The sequence below is a fragment of the Carcharodon carcharias genome, chromosome 13 (assembly GCF_017639515.1).
Source record: "Carcharodon carcharias isolate sCarCar2 chromosome 13, sCarCar2.pri, whole genome shotgun sequence".
NCBI classification, from domain to species: Eukaryota; Metazoa; Chordata; class Chondrichthyes; order Lamniformes; family Lamnidae; genus Carcharodon; species Carcharodon carcharias.
Window position 1 is genome coordinate 124,110,282 of NC_054479.1, and position 19,200 is coordinate 124,129,481.

The 19,200-nt window shown below is 42.8% G+C and overlaps 1 protein-coding gene across 1 annotated transcript in view; it reads left to right on the forward strand.

Moving 5' to 3' along the window:
• The window catches only part of shank3a (SH3 and multiple ankyrin repeat domains 3a), a 773,648-nt gene that overhangs the window by 84,244 nt on the left and 670,204 nt on the right, over positions 1-19,200 (forward strand). The window contains exon 2 of the mRNA XM_041203533.1: positions 11,807-12,010. Coding sequence (XP_041059467.1) covers positions 11,807-12,010 — 204 coding nt within the window. The remainder of the gene's footprint in view (positions 1-11,806; positions 12,011-19,200) is intronic.

The window sequence follows — 19,200 nt, forward strand, 5'->3', positions numbered from 1 at the left end:
TGACTTCCACTGTCACATAGGTTGGCTCTGTTTTACCTGTTTTTAAATTGTGTAGCAAGTAAATAACTGATTCTGGTTCTTCTGGTTCCTCCATTATATGGATTTCATGATTTCTGCCTTTTTGTTTGAAATTTTGCCTCAATCTGTCTTTGCAATATCACATAATGTGCCCATTATGATGGCAGTAGAAACACTCGGTCCTTTTAAATTGTTGTTCGTTTGCAGGCTGTCTGGTTCCATTTCTTCCACCATTAATGTAGGTTTTCTCTGTTAAACCATTCCTTTTTGCTGGTCTGTTAATTGTGGCTGTTTCCCGCCTTTCCGCGGAGCCCTGTGCTTCCGCGCCATTTCTAACCGGTGCTTCCCTTCCGACGCGATGGATGGCACCATTTTGTGCTCCCTTGATTGCTTCTGAATCCCTGACTGCACTCTCCATTGCGAGCGCCAACTCCAGCGCCTTGCTGAAGTCTAAATTCGTTTCTGACAACAACCTTTTTTGAGTGGCGTCTTTGTTAATCCCACACACTAATCTGTCTCTTAACATGTCATTAATCGATGTCCCGAGCTCACAATGCTCTGTCAGTTGTTTCACGTGGTCAAACTGCTCACATTCTCTTAAAGGTATATTGCACCTCAGATTACCACACTTTGCATTGCATTTATTCTGCCATCTGTCTGTCCAATTCCCAAATTTCTCCAATAGTTTATTCTTTGCTGTCTATCAGCTTCATTAACTTGATATCATCTGCAAAGTTAGCCACTCTGCTTGTGACTGACTCCTAGTTCCAAACCATTTATACAGATATTAAACAAAAAAGGACTGTAATAGACTACTGTGAAGCCTCACTGGCAATGCTTTCCCAGGCAAATGAAAGTTCCTATACCCCAACCCTCTGAATTCTACTGGTCAGCCAGTTATGAATCCTTGTAAAGTATTTCCATGCTTTCTTCATTTTCAGAATCTGTCTTCCCAGAGGAATTATATCAAAGACCATACTGAAATCTAAATAATGTACATCCACTCATTACCCCTATCAAGGTCCTTTGACTCATCCTTAACAAAAACCTAGTAAATTAGATAGGTTAGACCAATTTAACAGTAGAAGCTTGTAACTTTTATGTGACTGCTTCAAGTCTATAACTCCCTTAGGGAAATCTTATTCAATCTTTATGGGGAGGGTGTGGGTGAAAACAAAAATGGCCAATCTAATGGCATCACCTCACAAAAATTTTGTAGTCCATCTCCCGTCTGGAGATAGCCAAATGGACAGCCTGGTTGGAAGGAGTACCAGCAGCAACAGAGGTGTACAGCTGGTGACCCTTAGGGACATTCCCCAGAACTACATCATTATAAAAAAAAACACATAATTCAAGTGCTTAATCCCTTGTAAAAGCAAACATTGGCATTAATAATCCCACTTGAAAGAGTCTATATTCCCTTGGAACTGTCAATCTGTGAAATTGAAGGCACCCTGCTGTGATAATGGAAGGTTGTGAAATCATCATGCAGCACTAATTAGGTAATGCTAAACCTCAGGCTTATGCCAACAGAGTGAAATAGCAAGCAATATTTTTTTTAAATATTCCAGACATTTTTTTTTCAAACATTTAAAGGGCAGGGGTTTTAAATTCCATGACAGCTTGATAGTTGCCCTGACAGTTCATTTTGACACTTCGGACAGTTCCACTGAGCTTTTTTTTTAAATTATTCGTTCATGGGATGTGGGCATCACTAGCTAGGCCATGCTAACTTGTCCATCCCTAATTGCCCCTGTTCAGAGGGCATTTAAGAGTTTCTTCACTTTTTACTTGCACTCATGCCTACTTTTAACAATCCCAAGGTGCACCTTACCTCTCGCAAGGGGCACCTGACCTCTCCCAAAGGTCACCTTATGTTCCTCAAGGAGCACCTGACCTCCCCCAAATGCTTCCGGGACCATATATAAAGGGGTACTCTGTCTGTCCAAGAGGATACCCCACATCTCCAAAGGACTCCACAAAGTTCCGACCTGCTGCTACCAAGTCTAACCTGCACATGTCGTGTGTCACCAAAATTAGACACGAGTGGAGGCAGTTGCTGATTTATGCGGGCAGTTGCCTCTACGAAATGAGCTGCAAAAATCCTGATCTGGGCCCATTCCTGCCCCTGTGAAAATGGCAGGGGGCGAGACTTTTAATTTTTGGCCTCTTCCGCCATTTTCACAATGACAGAGAGGCTCTCCATCATTGCAAAGATCCAGGACATAGAGTCAAAGAATCATTACGATACAGAAGGAGGCTATTGGGCCCATCAAGTCTATGCTAGCTCATTGTTGTCAGTTCAGTTCTCTGCTTTACCCTTGTAGACCTGCAAGCTTATTTCACTCAACTGCCTGTCAATTTCCTTTTGAAATCATTGATCATCTCCACTTCCACCACCTCATAGGCAGCAAGATCAGGTCATTACCATTCAATGCCTAAAAAAATCTTCCCCATATCCCCTTGTATCTCTTGCACAAAACATTGAACCTGCAACCCATAGTCCTCATGCCATTAGCTAATGGGATCAGTTTTTCTTGTCTACCTGTTCTAAACCTGTCATAATCTTACACACTTTTATCAGATCGCCCTTAACCTCATTCGCTATAAGGTGAACACTCCTCGTTTCTCCCACCTGACCTTGTAGCTAAAATCCCTAGTTCCTGAAGCCATTGTAGTAAATCTCCTCTGCACCCTCTCAAGGATCTTCACATACTTCCTAAAGTGTGGTGGCCAGAACTGGACTCAATACTGTAGTTGTGGCCTAACCAGAGCTTTATTAAGGTTCAGGATAACTTCCCTGCTTTTATACTAAATAAGTCTATTTGTGAAATCCAAGATCCCATATGCTTTGCTCATTACTGTGTAAATCTGTCCTACTCCCATCACTTGTACACTCTTTCAAACTCTGCCATTAACAATATATTGCCTTCCCCCATACCTTCTGCCAAAATGCATCATTTCTCTGTATTAAAATCCATCTGCCACTTGCTTGCCCATTCTGCTAGCCTATCTTTGTCCTGTTGCAGTTGATTGGCATCATCCACAGTTTGCCACACCTCTAAGTTTGATAACATCAGCAAATTTTGAAGTTTTACTCTGTATTCCAATACCCAAGTCATTTACATACAGCTTAGCAAAAAAAAAGCTTTGGACCAAGTACTGACCCTGACCCTTGGGAAATACCACTGTCTCCCGTCCTCCAGCCTGAAAAACAACCATTTACCATGACTTGCTCATTTTCTGTCATTAAGCCAACTTTTTATCCAATCTGACACTGACACTTCTATGATTCTCATTTTTTTTAACCAGCCTTTTATGTGGTAATTCACAAATACTTTCTTAAAACATATTTAGGCAACACCTAGTGCATTCCCTTCTTCAACCTTCTCTGTTGCCTCACCAAAAAATTCAACCAGCTTAGGCAAACATGATCTGTCTTTTACAAATCCATGCTGTCTCACCGTAATTAACTCAAGCCTCTCCAATTGCCTGTTATTTTCTTTCCCCCCGACCATTGTTCCTAAAACTTTACCCACCACTGATGTTCAACTGATTGGCTTGTTGTTACTAGGAAACACTATCTCTTGAACAAGGCTGTCAGATTTTCTACTTTCCAATTTACTGGCATCTCCCTATATCTTGGGAAGATTGGAAGATGATGACAATCCTTTCCGTTATCTCCACCCCCACTTTCCTTAACAACCTGGAATGCAAGCCATCTGGATCAGGCAACTTATCCGGTATAAGCATATTCAGCCTTTTCAGTACATCCTGCCTTTCAGTGTTCACTCTATCCATTACCTCTACCATCTCCTGTCAGTATTTTGTCAGCATTCCCTTCCTTAGTAAACACTAATACAAAGTACTTGTTAAGTATTCTAGCCTAGCACAGTGCCTCTTAGCACGTACCATCTTCCTTTTCTGTAATTGGACTCCACTCTGCTGCCTCTTATTACCCACTCACTACTTGCATGTTCTTATGGTAATTGACAATGTATGAACTGGAATATGAAGGACTTGAAGTCATGCTTCAGCCATACAAATCCCCGGTTAGACCACACCTGGAGGACTGTGAACTGTTCTGAGCATTGCACCTTATGAAGGATATACTGGCCTTGGAGGAATTGCAATGTAGGTATACTAGAATGATACTAGGACCCCCAAGTGTTAAACTAAGAGGAGATGAAATAAACTAGGTTTGTATTCCCTGAACTTTAGAAGGTTAAGGGGTGATTCAATCCAAGTTTTCAGGACGTTAAGGGTATCAAATAGGGTAGATTGGAAGAAATTATTTCTGTTAGTTGTGGAGTCTAGGACTAGGGAGTATAGTCCAAAAATTAGAGCCAAACATTTTAGGAGAGAAATTAAGAAACATTTCTTCACTCAAAGGGTGATAGGAGTTTGGAATCTCTTCTGCAAGTGACAATTAATGCTGGTTGTTAATTTCAAAACTGAGATTAATAGATTTTTGTTAACCAAAGATATTAAGGAATATGGGGCAAAAATGGGTACATGGAATTAGACCACAGATCACCCATGATCTCATTGAATGCTGGAGCAGGCACAAGGAGTTAAATGGTCCACTGTTCCTATTTTCCTATGTCCTATGCACCAATTTTATGTCTTTGGATCCATACCCACTGGGAGTGAGATGGAGGTTCCCCAAAATGCAGCGCCGCTGTGAATGGTGGTGGACAATTAAATAACTCACTGGAGGAGGAGGCTCCACAATACCCCCATCTTCAATGATGAGGGAGCCCAGCACATCAGTGCATAAGATGAGGCTGAAGCATTTGTAACCATCTTCAGGCAGAAATGCCGAGTGGATGATCCACCTCGGCCTCCTCCGGAGGTCCCCAGCATCACAGATGCCAGACTTCAGCTAATTCGATTCACTCCACATGATATTAACAAACGACTGAAGGCACCGGATACTGCAAAGGCTATGGGCCCTGACAATATTCCAACAATAGTACTGAAGACTTGTGCCCCAGAACTTGCTGCACCCCTAGCCAAGCTGTTCCAGTACAGCTACAACACTGGCATTTACCCGGCTATGTGGAAAATTGCCTAGTTATGTCCTGTACACAAAATGTAGGACAAATTCAACCTGGGCAATTACCGACCCATCAGTCTACTCTCGATCATCAGTAATAGGAGGGGTCATCGACAGTGCTATCAAGTGCACTGTTGCTGGTTCAAAATCCTGGAACTCCTTCCCTAACAGCACTGTGGGTGTACATACACTACATGGACTGCAGCGGTTCAAAAAGGCAGCTCACTACCACCTTCTCAAGGGCAATTAGGGATGGGCAGTAAATGCTGGCCTAGCCAGCAACACCCACATCCCATGAATGAATTTTAAGAAAAACCTAGAAAGAACAGAGAAGGAACCTTCATTGAATGAATATCTAGGTTCCAGACCTCCTCAAAGTTGCAGCATTCACTTCTATACCAGTGACTTGCCTCGGTGCATAATACCATATACCTGTTACCAATGCCTTATGGACAATGCACAAAAGCTATTCGGAAAATTACACATAGGATGAAGGGCTAGTCTCAGGTTTCCCACAGCTTCATACGTACTTGAGCAACGCTTGTACCAAATGTTTATACTCTGTTTCACAAGCTACTCTTGAAAACTTAATGGAATTTTGTTAGCCATGAAATAGGTTTGATTTACTGTTGCAGTCACTGACAGCTTTTTATTGTGTGCTTGTTATGTTTTATTGTAACAGTGATACATGCTCTTTGAACAATTTTATTTAAATGGAGACTCTTTATCAGGAGGGCAACAGTGAAAGAGATTTGTACCATCTGAAAACTTCAAATACCAAAGGACTGGATAGGTCAGTGGGTCAGAGGCTGGCCATTCACATTTGAAAGCTGAGCTAACCCACACCCAGACAGAAATAAATAGGATTGTTTCATGGGATGGGGTAGAGTGAGCTTACTCTCTACTCTGCTGCACCTGTCCCAGGAGATTTTGATGGCATAGTGTAGAGGCAGCTTTAGTATTTTTATAATCCATGTTGTAATAGCCCTGGGAATGTTTGATGGCCCATTGTAGAGGGAGTGTTTTTTTTTCAGCCATGTCGTCCCAAGTTGGGAATGAGGCAGTGTCGAGGGAGATTTACTCTGTTTCTAACTCTTACTGTACAGGCACTGCGAGTATTTGATGAGATAATGTTGAGGGAGCTTTACTCTGTATCTCTGTTTTTATAATCAGCACAATGTGCAGTATCTCTGCATTTACAAGGTACTCACAGTGCTGTATGCTTGATCATTATGTTTACAGCCCAACAGGAAGGAAACATTGCTGGATCTGGTTCTGGGGAATGAGGTGGGTCAAGTGGATTCAGTGTCAGTAGGAGAATATTTAGAGAACAGTGATCATAGTGTTATAAGGTTTAGGTTAGCGATAGAAAATCATAAGGAACAATCTAGAGTAAAAATGCTTATTTGGAGGAGGGCCAATTTCAGTAGGGTGAGAACGAACCTGTCCCAGGTAAATTAGAATGAAAGATTGACAGCCAAAACTGTAACTGAACAATGGGCTGCTCTTAAAGAGAGAGATATTGGGGGACAGTTGAAGGGAAAGGTAGGGTAAACAAAGGCAGAGCTCCCTAGATGTTGAAAGGGATAGTGAATAATATGAGGTAGAAAAAGGGTGCATATGGCAGATGTCAGGTTGATAATACAAAAGAGAGCTAGGCTGAATATAGGGAGTTCAGAGGGGAAGTGCTAAGGGAAATAAGAAATGCAAAGAAAGAGTACGAGAAGATACTGGCAGCTAACATAAGAGGAATCCAAAAGTCTATGTAGGCTTAAAAATAATTAAGAGGTCATGGGCGGAGGGGTGGAACCAAAGAGGGGATCTATACATGGAGACAGAGGGCATGGTTGAGATACTAAATGAGTATGTAACATCTGTCTTTACCAAGGAAGAAAATGCTGTTGAAATTAAGGTAAAAGAGGAGGCAGTTGAGATACTAAATGGGCCAAAAATTGATAAAGAGGGAATATTCAGAAGGCTGGTTGTAACTCTTTCGAGCACAAACACGTTTCCATCTGTTTCAGATGAAGTTACATTGTTTCATAGTTTGCCATTGTGAGATTTGAACTCTTGATACTCTTTTGAGTAAACCTGTTTCCATCTGTTTCAGATGAAGTTACATTGTTTCATAGTTTGCCATTGTGAGATTTGAACTCTTGATCTCAGGGTTACAAACCCAGTACCATAACCACTTGGCTATTTAGGCCAAGCAGAAGGCTGGTTGTACTTGCATCACTTCCTGTGATGATGTACTATTATATGATTAGCATATTAAATGATTAAAATGAACCAATTAACAGGCCAATATCCAATATAACACATTAAACTACACAGGTCACTGGTCATAATCTTCTAATGCTCCTTAGAAATAGGTTTGGTGCCTGAGAACTGGAGAATTGCAAATGCTGCAACTTTTTTTAAAAGAACAGTAGAAGGATAAACCCAGCAACTACAGGCCAGTCAGTTTAACCTCTGTGGTGTGAAGCTTTAAAAAACAGCAATCTAGGACAAAATTAATGGTCACTTGGACAAGTGTGGATGAATTGAGGAAAGCCAACATGGATTTGTTAAAATTGCATTAAACCAACTTGATTGCAGTTTTTGATGAGGCAACAGAGAGGGTTGATGAGGGTAATGCAGTTGATGTGGTGTATATGGATTTTCAAAAGATGTTTGATAAAGTGCCAGAAAATAGACTTGCCAGCAAAATTGAAGCCATAGCATAAAAGGGAATATGGCAGTGTGGATACAAAGTGCCAGGAAGCAAAGTAGTAATGAAGGGTTGCTTTTTGGACTGGAGGAAGGTATACAATGGGATTGATCCTAGGACCAGAGCTTTTCCTGATATATATTAATGACCTAGACTTGCGTGTACAAGGTATAATTGGAAAATTTGCAGGTGGCATAAAACTCTGAACTATTGTGAACTGTGAGGAAGATAGTATTAGACTTCAGTAGCTCACATTAAGGCTGGTGGAATGGGCAAACAGGTGGCAGATGAAATTTAATGCAGAGAAGTATGAAGTGAAACAAAAGCGAAATACTGCAGATGCTGGAAATCTGAAATAAATACAGAAAATGCTGGAAATACTCAGCAGGTCTGGCAGGTTGAGAAAGTGGTTAAAAAAAAGGAATATGGGATCCTGGACTTTATAAATAGAGGCATAGGGCTGGATTTTCGTGGAGGAAGCAGGATAGTTGAGTTGGGAAACTTCTTGACCCGGTAGACCAGCCTGCTTAAACATATTTGCATTCAAGAGAGGCGGGGGTGGTATAGTGTCAGGCCCACCACCTCCATAGGCAGGCCTGAGGTGACAACAAAGGCCGGTGGATGGCCAGGTCAGCAAGTTGGAGCACCCAGCTCTGTTTACTGAGACATCAGCCCAGTTTTGATCATGAATGTCAGACCCTTAAACTGTCATCCCTCAACCCCACCCACTCCCATGGCCCCTCCATGCCACCCATATCCCCAAGTTACCTCATTTTAAAAGGACTCTGGGCATTTAAATCACCTAAGATTATTACACTAGAAATCCCAAGCAGTGTTTTTTTCAGTATTTTTAATGCATGAGTGTTTTTGCCAATGGGAAAACTATTGTAATCCATTCCCAACAGTTACACAATGCTGATCAATGTAATGGTCAACTTAACTTTGCAATGTAATTAATCATTGCAGTAAAAACACATCTAATTTACAATACAGCATCTAAATATTGAAACAGGATTTTTTTTGGATTTCAAAGACTGTCAATAAAAGAATTCCAGGAGTAGATGACTTTATATTTTTGGTTTCCCCACTTGGGACTGAGCTTCTCCCATGGTTCACACCTCCTTGGAGAGGCTGTGAACCATGTCTTTTTACTGAAGGGGCCCAACTCCACTAAAATATTTCAACACTGCAATAGAGCTGCCAAGGGTGAGGGTGCTGTGTACTGGCTGACTGTCCACGGCCTTATTACATGCCAGCGAATATTGTCGGAAATGGGAGAGGGGATCCTGGAATCGGGTCCTGCCTGCCATTTTTAAAGGGCTCCTAAATTATCTCGACTCGGCGAATATGCGGGCCGTAGAGTACAAAACCATGGAAATTACCATGAACCTTTTATAAAACACTGGTTCAGCCTCTGTGTCCAGTTTTGGCCACTGCACTTTAAGATGTGAAGGCTTTAGAGGGGGTGCAGAAAAGATTTATGAGAACAACTCCAGAGATGAGGGGCTTCAGTTATGTAGATAGATTGGAGAAACTGGGGTTGTTCTGCTTAAAGAGAAGGTTGAGAGGAGATTTGATAAAAGTGATCAAAACTATGAAGGGTTGAGACAAAGTAGATAGAGTAAAACTGTTCCCATTGGTGGAAGTAGATAGAGTGAAACTGTTCCCATTGGTGGAAGTAGATAGAGTGAAACTGTTCCCATTGGTGGAAGTAGATAGAGTGAAACTGTTCCCATTGGTGGAAGTAGATAGAGTGAAACTGTTCCCATTGGTGGAAATGTTGAGAACTAGAGGACACTGCTTTAGGTGATTGGCAAAAGATCTGGCTGTGTGCGGGAAAACATTTTTATATGGTGAGTAGTTAGTGTCTGGAATTCACTGCGTCAGAGTGGGGTTGAGTCATATTTAATCATGGCTCTCAAATGGGAATTGAATAAGCACTGTGGAGAAAACGTTTGGGCCAGAATTTTTAGCTCGTTGGGCAGGCGCTCGCCCCCGACCCAACCGAGCATAAAATGACGCGTGGTAACATCGGGCGAGCGTCCCGACATCGTTGCGCACTCGCACAATATTTCGGTGGGCGGGCGCACACCGGAGTCGGCAGTGTGCCCGCCAACAATTAAAAGCCTTTTCAGGCCACTAAAGTAATAATTGAAAGAATCTTTTTGCTGCCCTTCCAACCTTACAGTTGGCAGGCAGGTGAAAAGGCCAAGTGGCCTTTGCACTCTTTCGGAAACCTCATCCACGGGTGGGGTGAGGTTTCCAACAGCAAATTAAAATAAACTAAAAATTTTCACATTTTATTTATAACATGTCCCTGCTCATGTGACAGAGTCATATGAGGGGACATTTTTTATAACATTTTTAATATCTTTATTTTTAATGTATTAAACTGCTCATCTCCCTGAGGCAGCTCTGTGCCTCAGAGAGCTTTTCCAGAGCACACATGCGCGGAGTGCACACTCGCCCTCCTCCCTCTGCCCTGCCACAGGCAGCGCGCGTTTCACACTGGGCAGGCCTTAATTGACCCGCCAGGGTGAAATCGCAGTCCAGCCCCAAGCGTGGTCAGCTTTCCGCATTCGCCGAGCCCACCCAACGAGGGGGAGAATCCTCCCCTTGGGCTATGGGGAAAGGTTATGCCAGAGAGTCAACATGAACAGAACGGTCAAACGGCCTTTTCCTGTGCTGTAACCATTCTACGATTCTATGATTTTGTATTCATAATATAAATGCAGTGCTGATTCTTCGTATATATAATATATGCAGTGCTACATTTCTGTATTTTGAGAGATTCAGCAGAACGTAGTTTAGAATAATGAGAGGTGATTTCATTGAAGGTCTTGTGGTGCAGTGCCTCTGGGACAGAAGCTGCAGGTTCAAGTCTCACTTCAGGAATTGACTGCCACGGTCAGTGCATTCAAATTGTGGCCAAAGAGGTTGATTAGCAGCCTGTAAATCCTTCCAATACAGCGCCAAGTGTGGGAGAGTTTCCTGGAGGCAGTGGCAAACCATTGCAGTACTTGGCCAAGCATGATCATGGACCAATCCAATGGAAGTCTGTGGTCGCCAATGTCCTCTTAGGACATGGAACCTGAGGGAGGAGGAGGGTTTCATTGAAATATATAAAATTCTGAGAGTGCTTGACAGGCTAGATTCTGAGAGGCTGCTTCCTCTGGCAGAGTCGAGAACTGGAGCATCGCCTTTGGTTAACATGTCGGCCATACGGAGATTAGTGGAGGAGAAACCTCTTCACACAAGAGGTTGTGAATCTTTGAAATTTGCTGCTCCAGAGGATTGTGGGTACTCAGCCATTGAGGACATTCAAGCCTGAGATCGATAGATTTTTGAAGGAATAAGGGGATAGGGTGGGAAGGTGGAAGTTAAGTCCGTAGATCTATCATGATCTTATTGAATGGCAGAGCAGTTTCAAGGGGCTGTATGGCCTACTGCTGCTCCTATTTTGTATATTCTGCATGTTGCTGTGTCCCAGCCTGTTTGAAGACTGCTGCAGAGGGAAACATGGCTGAGCTCAATTCACTCATATGCTGTATTTTAAGCAAACAGATTTAAACTACTTGTGCTATTTGATTCTGCATTCAAGGAATTTACAGGGGAGCATGGGTTGAAGGCACCATGGGTAAAGTGATCTGTGTGTTACTGACTCACGCACAGCAGATGGCCTCAGGTTGCAGTGCTGGCCTGTGATGAGCTTAATAATATGTGTGTGTGCACGTCGGTGTGTCTGTGTGACTTGTGTGTAGTGAGGAACACAGTGAGTTCAGTTATCCTACCCACCCTTACCAACATAGACTGGCCTTCCCACAGTCACTGTCTGGGCTCTGGAGAATTGGTGAGCTGCTGGGGGGCAGACAGCTCACAAGGCAAGGAGTTTCCACTTCTGGAATGGGGAGAAGGGCATGGTGTGGGTGAGGACAATATTGTGCGAGTGTGAGGTTGGCTAGAGAAATCTGATGAGACGTGAGCTGCTTTATTAATTCTTTGCACCTTCTGTTTTCCAGAAATGTATGAGGTTCAACCTCGATGCTCCCGTGTGGGTGTCTAAGCAACGAATTCTGTGCACTCTCAACCAGACGCTGAAGGATGTACTAAACTATGGGCTCTTTCAACCAGCATACAACGGGAGGGTGGGGAAGTTTCTGGATGAAGAACGTCTGCTCCGAGACTACCCGACACCCCCTGACACTCCCATACCATACCTAGAGGTACTCAATTTAACTTGTGTCTGTGTACCTGGGGAACTGTGCTTTTTTTTTTTTCTGGCACCTCTCCTTTAGAGCGCAGAAAAGAAAGAAAAACTCGCATTTATATAGCACATCAGGACGTTCAAAAGCATTTTGCAGTCAATTAAATACTTCTGAAGTGAAGGAACTGTTGTAATGTAGGAAATTTGGCAACCAATTTATGCACAGCAAGCTGCGACATCCAGCAATGAGATGTGTGACCAGATAATCTGTTTTAGTGCTGTTAGGTGTGGGAGAAATATTGACGAGAACACCAGGCAGATTTTCCCTGCTCTTCTTCCAGTAGCACCATGGGATCTTTTGCATTCACCTCAAAAGAAAGGCAGGGCCTTGGTTTAACATCTCTTCCAAAAAACAGTGCAGCACTCCCTCAGTATGGCAGTTGAGTGTCATGTTCTCAAGTCTCTGGAGTGGGGCTTGAACCCATGTTCTTCTAACTTGCAGGTGAAGGTGCTTGAGCATAGGCTAACCAAGAATGCTCGCAGGTGAAGAAACCCTCTTAACCAGGCCCAAATTTCTTCACGCAGTGGGAGTCTGCAAGATGTTTGTGGAGTGAGGGTGGGTGGCACTCATTGTGAGGGAGAGGCAGCGTTTATTCCAATCATTTATTGTAGGCCTATGCCAAGCCTAAGGTGTATTGTTTTGGGGATCAGCGCAGGCTGTGCGCCACCTTCCCCCTCCAACCCCATTTTCACATCTCACGTCTACTTGTGTGCACTTATAGTACCTGAAATACATGCAGTTTTTAAAAATTCATTCAGGGGATGTGGGCTTCGCTGGCTGTGGGCCCATTTATTGCCCATCCCTAAAGCATATAGCATGGGGGAAGGTCATCACATCTGTGCTTACAGCAGCTTATAGTTATACGGTGCTATTAACATAGTGAACTGTCCCTAAGGTACTTAACAGGAGTATTAGCGAATAAAATTTGGCATTTTCTCCGGGAGGTTTTAGGGAGCATCTTAAAGGAGAAAAGAGAGGTAAAGAGGCAGAGAGGTTTCGGGAGCGATTGCTAGAGCCTAGATGCTTGGCAACTGAAAGCCACCAAGAGTGCAGCAGTTAAAATCAGGGATGCTCTAGAGGCAACAATAAGAGGAGTGCAGGTATCCTGAAGGGCTGTAGGTTTTCAGAGATTAGAGAAATAAGGAGGGGTTTGAGAACAAGGACGAGAATTTTAGAATTCTGTTGTTGCCAGACCAGAAGCTAAGATAAATCAGTGAGCACAGAGGGTGAAGGGTGAATGGGGCTTGCTGGGAATCAGGATATGGGACGCAGAGTTTTGGATGATCTCAAATTTATGTGGCATGGAAGATGGGAGGCTGAACAGGAGTATGTTTGAATAGCCAAATCTAGAAGCAACAAAGGCATGGATGATAGTTTCAGCAGATGAGCTGGGGTTGGGATGGTGGAGGTGCTGGTGATCAGGCCATGTTTTAGATGTGGTAATAGGCAGTGATGGTGCAAACATATGGTCAGAAGCTCATCTCTGGGTCAGATATGCTAAGGTTGTGAACACTCTGATTCAGCCTCAGGTAATAAACCTTACTCTCTTGATCTTTCTTCATAACCATTCCAGGTATCCACCTAAGAATTCATACTTTCTCCCTCTTTTCATCCTCCCTCCATCCCAATCTCTTCCCAATACCTTTTCTGCTCCACCCATTCCATCCTCTACATGCTCGCTGTTTTGACTCTCCTTCCTCTCCATTCCACAACTATGCTCTCCTTTCCACCATCCTCCTCTCAGTCTCCCTCTGCCTCATGTTCCAGAGTTGAAAGGACAGTATCTGATCTAGACCCCATCAGAGAGGAGATAACAATGCCCTTCTGTCTGCACAATGGATTTGAAGCTAACTCCCAGTGAGTGAAGGCTCACATCTGATCACTGTCCCACCCAATCTCCCATCAAAGAGAGGAAACCATTTCCCTTGTTCCTGGGCTCAATTTAATCCCACCTACCAGTGGGTGAAAAGACAGAGGGGTATAATTTTATATGTGCTGTGCCTGTTTTGTAGGTGTAAAATGGGCATAAGCCATACCAGTTTAGTAGTGATGGCCTCCACTCATCTGCTTAAGATTTGGCCCTATTACTATAGTCATGGGGCTTATTACTACCTGCTCAAGGCACGTCTATAAAAAGGGTAAATATGAACATATGAATTAGGAGCAGGAGTAGGCCACTTGGCCCTTCATGGCTGATCTGATTGTAACCTCTACTCCACATTCCTGTCTACTCCCAATAACCTTTCACCTCCTTGTTTATCAAGCTCTGCCTTAAAACTATTCAAAGACTCTGCTTCCACTGCCTTTTGAGGAAGAGAGTTCCAAAAACTCATGACCCCCTGAGAGAAAAAATTTCTCCTCATCTCTGTCTTAAATGAGCAACCCCTTATTTTTAAACTATAACCCCTAATTTTAGATTCTCCTACAAGTGGAAACATCCTCTCCACATCCATTCTGACAAGACCCCTCAGAATCTTAAAGGTTTCAATCAAGTTGCTTTTTACTCTTCTAAACTCCAGTGATACACACTTAACCTGTCCAGCCTTTCATTATAAGACAACTCACCGATTCCTGCTATTAGTCCAGTAAACCTTGTCTGAACTGCTTCTAATGCATGCACATCCTTCCTTACATAAGGAGATCAATAATGTACACAGTACTCCACATGTGGTCTCACGAGTGCCCTGTATAACTGGAGCATAATTTCCTACTTTTGTAATCAATTCCCCTCCCAATAAACAATTGCTTGCTGTTCCTGCATACTCGCCTTTTGTGATTCATGCACAAGGACACACAGATTCCTCTGAATCTCAGAGCTCTGCAACCTCTCAGTATTTAGATAACATGTTTTTTTATCCTCCCTGCCAAAATGGACAGTTTCACATTTGCCCACATTATACTCCATTTGCCAGATCTTTTCCCACTCACTTAACCTATCTGTCACTTTGTAGCCTCCTTACGTCCTCTTCACAACTTACTTTCCTCCGTATCTTTGTGTCATCAGCAAATTTAGCAACCAAACCTTCAGTCCCCTTATCCAAGTCATTTATATAAATTGTAAAAAGTTGAGGCCCCAGCACTGATCCCTGTGGCACACCACTCACTACATCCTGCCAACCAGAAAATGACCCATTTGTGGCTACCTTCTGCTTCCAGTTAGCTAGCCAATCTTCTATCCATGCCAATATGTTACCCCATACAACATGAACTTTTATTTTTTGCAATAACCTTTGATGTGGCACTTTATCAACTGCCTTCTGGAAACCTAAGTACAGTCTATCCGCCAGTTCCCCTTTATCCACATGTGATTCTTTCAAAGAACTCCAATAAATTGGTGAAACATGATTTCCCTTTCACAAAACCATGTTGACTCTGCCTGATTACCTTGAATTTTCTAAATTCCCTGCCATAACATCTTTAATAATAGCTTCTAACATTTTCTTTATGACAGATATTAAGCTAACTGGCCTGTAGGTTCCTGCTTTCCATCTCCCACCCCCCCTTTTGAATAAAGGATTCATTTGCTCTTTTCCAATGTAATGGGACCTTCCCCAAATCCAGGGATTTTTGGAAAATTAAAAACAATGCATCACTAGCCACTTCTTTCAAGCCCCTAAGGATGAAGTCCATCAGGACCCAGGGATTTGCCAGCCCACAGCTCCAACAACTTGCTCAACACCCCTTCCCTGGTGATTGTAATTTTCCTGAGTTCCTCCCTCCCTTCCATTTATTGATTTCCGGCTATTTCTGGGATGTTACTTGTGTCCTCTATAGTGAAGACCGATGCAAAATACTGGTTCAATTCATCTCCTTATTTTCCATTATTAATTCCCCAGACTCACTTTCTATAGGACCAACACACTTTGTTTAACTCTTTTCTTATTTAAATATCTATAGAAACTCTTACTATCCATCTTTATATTTCTAGCTATCTTTTTCTCGTACTCTAATCTTTCCCTCCTCATTAATCTTTTTGTTGTTCTTTGCTGTCCTTTATATTCTGTCCAGTCTTCTGATCTGCCACCCATCTTTTTGAAATTACATATCTTTTCTTTTAAGTTCAATGCTGTCTTTAACTTTTTTAATTAACCACGGATGATGGATCCACCCTCAGAAATTTTGTTTCTCATTGCAATATATATATTCTGTGTATTCTGAAATAACCATTTAAAAGTCTGCCATTGCATCTCTATTAGCCTATCCTTGAACCTCATTTGCCAGTTCACTTTAGCTAGCTTTGCCCTTATTTAAGTTTAAAATACTCATCTCGGACCCACTCCTCTCTCTCTTAGGCTGAATGTAAAATTCAATCATATTATGATCACTGCTACCTAGGGATGCCTTCACTATGAAGTTATCAATTAACCCTATCTCGTTGCACAACACCAGGTCTAGTATAGCCTGCTCTCTGGTTGGCTTGAGAATGTGCTGTTCAAAGAAACTATCTTTAAAACAGTCTATAAACTCCTCATCTATGCTATCTTTGCCTATCTGATTTTTCCAGTCTATAGATTTTAAAAACTCCCATGATTATCATTATACCTTTCTGACAAGCTTTTCCTTTTATACTTTAAACTAATTCTTGTTGAAGAACCTTTATCAAAATGAGTCAGTGGTAAATGGATCAGGCATGGGGCCTTGCCTGGAAAGCTGCTCCCACCTCCTCCTGGGATGTACCCGAGGGTCACCACCAGCATTGCAGTGGCCTGACATTGATATCTGCTTTTCCAGCACTTTAGGTGTCAATAGTTCATTGGTCTAATTTAAATGTGGCCTGAGGTCCAGTTGCATTCGGACCTTGGGCCCACCTGTTCTGGCTCAGCTGGTAATATTCAGGTTTTACCTCAGACGCGATGAAATTCATCTGGGGCAGCACAGGGAGATCAGCAATAGTAAATTAGCAGCCTGCTTAACATTCTGCCTGAAACTCTTCATGGAAAAGAAAATTGGATGGAAAGTAAAACGAGCTGCCAAGTCACCGTTGCCTGTTTTGTGTGGCTTCTCAGAAAGAATTTCATGCTCAATGGCTAATCAATGCTCCCCCAGCACCTTTATTAGGGAGGAGACCCCTGTTTGTCTGAATTTCACCCCAAGGGCCAGACTTTCCCCTTTGAGGTGGGAATTGCAAGTCGGGAGATTTTCCGATTTTTTTTTTTAATCCTGCCTCCTTCCCCTGCAGTGCCCGCTCACTCTAGTTTCATGATGGGGTGGTGGAGGTACGCTGGATCCAGGACCACTGCCTCCCAAAGCAGAGATGGTAATGGAGGCGGGCAGATGCTGAGGCAGACAGGTTAGATGGCCCACCTCCATTTAATGGGACACTGGTCCAGTTCTGTACATAAGTATTAGGCACCCTAGTCCTCAGCCCTCAACATCAGGCCCTCCCACAGACCCTACCACCCCCACTCATCCTCCCAAACTCCATGCCGCACCATGGTACCTGCATATCCCCCATGCCCCCATACTCTCCCATGCGCACTCAGCAGTGTCCACTATAGACAGACCTTGAATCCAGTAATAACATTGTGATGTCTTTGAGATACTCATGAAACCTTAAAAAAAAAAGCAATTCAAACTCCACTTAGAAAAAAACCTTAATCCCATTAAGTGGTCATAAAACTGTGAATTTAAACAAAGCTCACAGTCCCCTTGATAACTTTATTAAAAGCCCCTGATGATCTGAATCTAATAATGGGTTTGTAGCTCTGCCATGCATAATAAATGTGATTCCATTGCACAACTGTGTCAATAAAACCACCTGAGCTGAATACATTAAAGCCTTTCAAATAGCTAAACTGTTCCACTGCTTCAAAAGCTGAACAGGTGCCTGATCTGTCAGTCTATGAAAAGGTTAAAGCACAGGGTGCAATTGACATAGTGAAATCTGAATCTCAGTACTGTTGAATGCAGAAGAACACTTTTTCCACCTGACAAATTAATCTAATGCATCTGAAAGACTTGTCCACTTTAACAATGCTGTTCAATTTAAAGGTTTCTTTTAAACTTACCTGTCAAAATGTTCTGGATTCCAGAAATGGTTCATGGCACCTCTGAGCTGGTATGCACATATCACCTTATGAAGCTGGCCTGACTCCATGAAAATTGCAGGGGTCTGAAATCACCCCCCTCCTGCAAAGGAGCCGCAAGCATTGGGATTGCTGCTGTGGACTCAAGAGCTGCACCCTTATCCCGTGCCCTTAAAAATACTACATGCCTGGAAGGGGGCGCAGGAATCCTAAATTTGGATCCCGCCGTGCCCCTCCCCCGCATCCCCCTCTTGACCCTGTGATGTTGGGTTGGCAAAACCCATTCCCAGGTCTCAGAAGTGAAACTGGTACCTGGTCTGCTGCCTCAGCTGGTCCCTGCAAATAATGTTCTCTGCTGTGGGATCAGCTGTGTTGTCCTCACAGTTAGCACCGATTGGTGCAGAAATGGATATCAGGCTTCAGTGAGCTTCAATAGGAAGTGTCTGTTTTGTCACTGAACCAACAATTATTACCTTTATCTCAATTATTTTGTGACAACGAGTTTATTAAATGTTTTATCATGAGATGTCACTTATCTCAGCAGGAAACAATACACAGCAAAGCCAAACCTGTATGGTGTGCAATTAAAACCCGTCCCATTTGTTTAACTCTTGTGTTAATTTGCTACAGAAACAGAATAATAACTATTACGGTGCTGCGCTTGTGGTATCCCAGACCTGTACACAAAGTTATTGAAGGGGACAGATTATTTCTGCACGTTTATGCAATTATTCGTGAATCCTCACTGTCAAATGCAGTAAAAAGAATTTTTGTAGGAAAAAACATACGACCCAAGATAGATCTCATCCTCACTGGCCCATGTTCTCACCATATCCCTCAACTCTATGTTCCCACCTTATTCCTCAATCCTGCCTCCCTACATTTCCATGATATCCCCTCAGCCCTATCTAGTCATTTCTCCCCATATCTTTCGGTCGTCAGACTGCTATGGAGATATTACTCTGGGTTACCTATGGTCTGAGAGAAGCTGCCACGTTAAAGGTCCTCTGAGCCGCTGTCATCGGTTATTGAATCTTCTCTCCAATCGTGTTTGAGACTTGTTAGTTCTTTGTTCACGTCTTCGCTTGGAGCTTACAGTCCAACTTGAACCACTTGTTCATT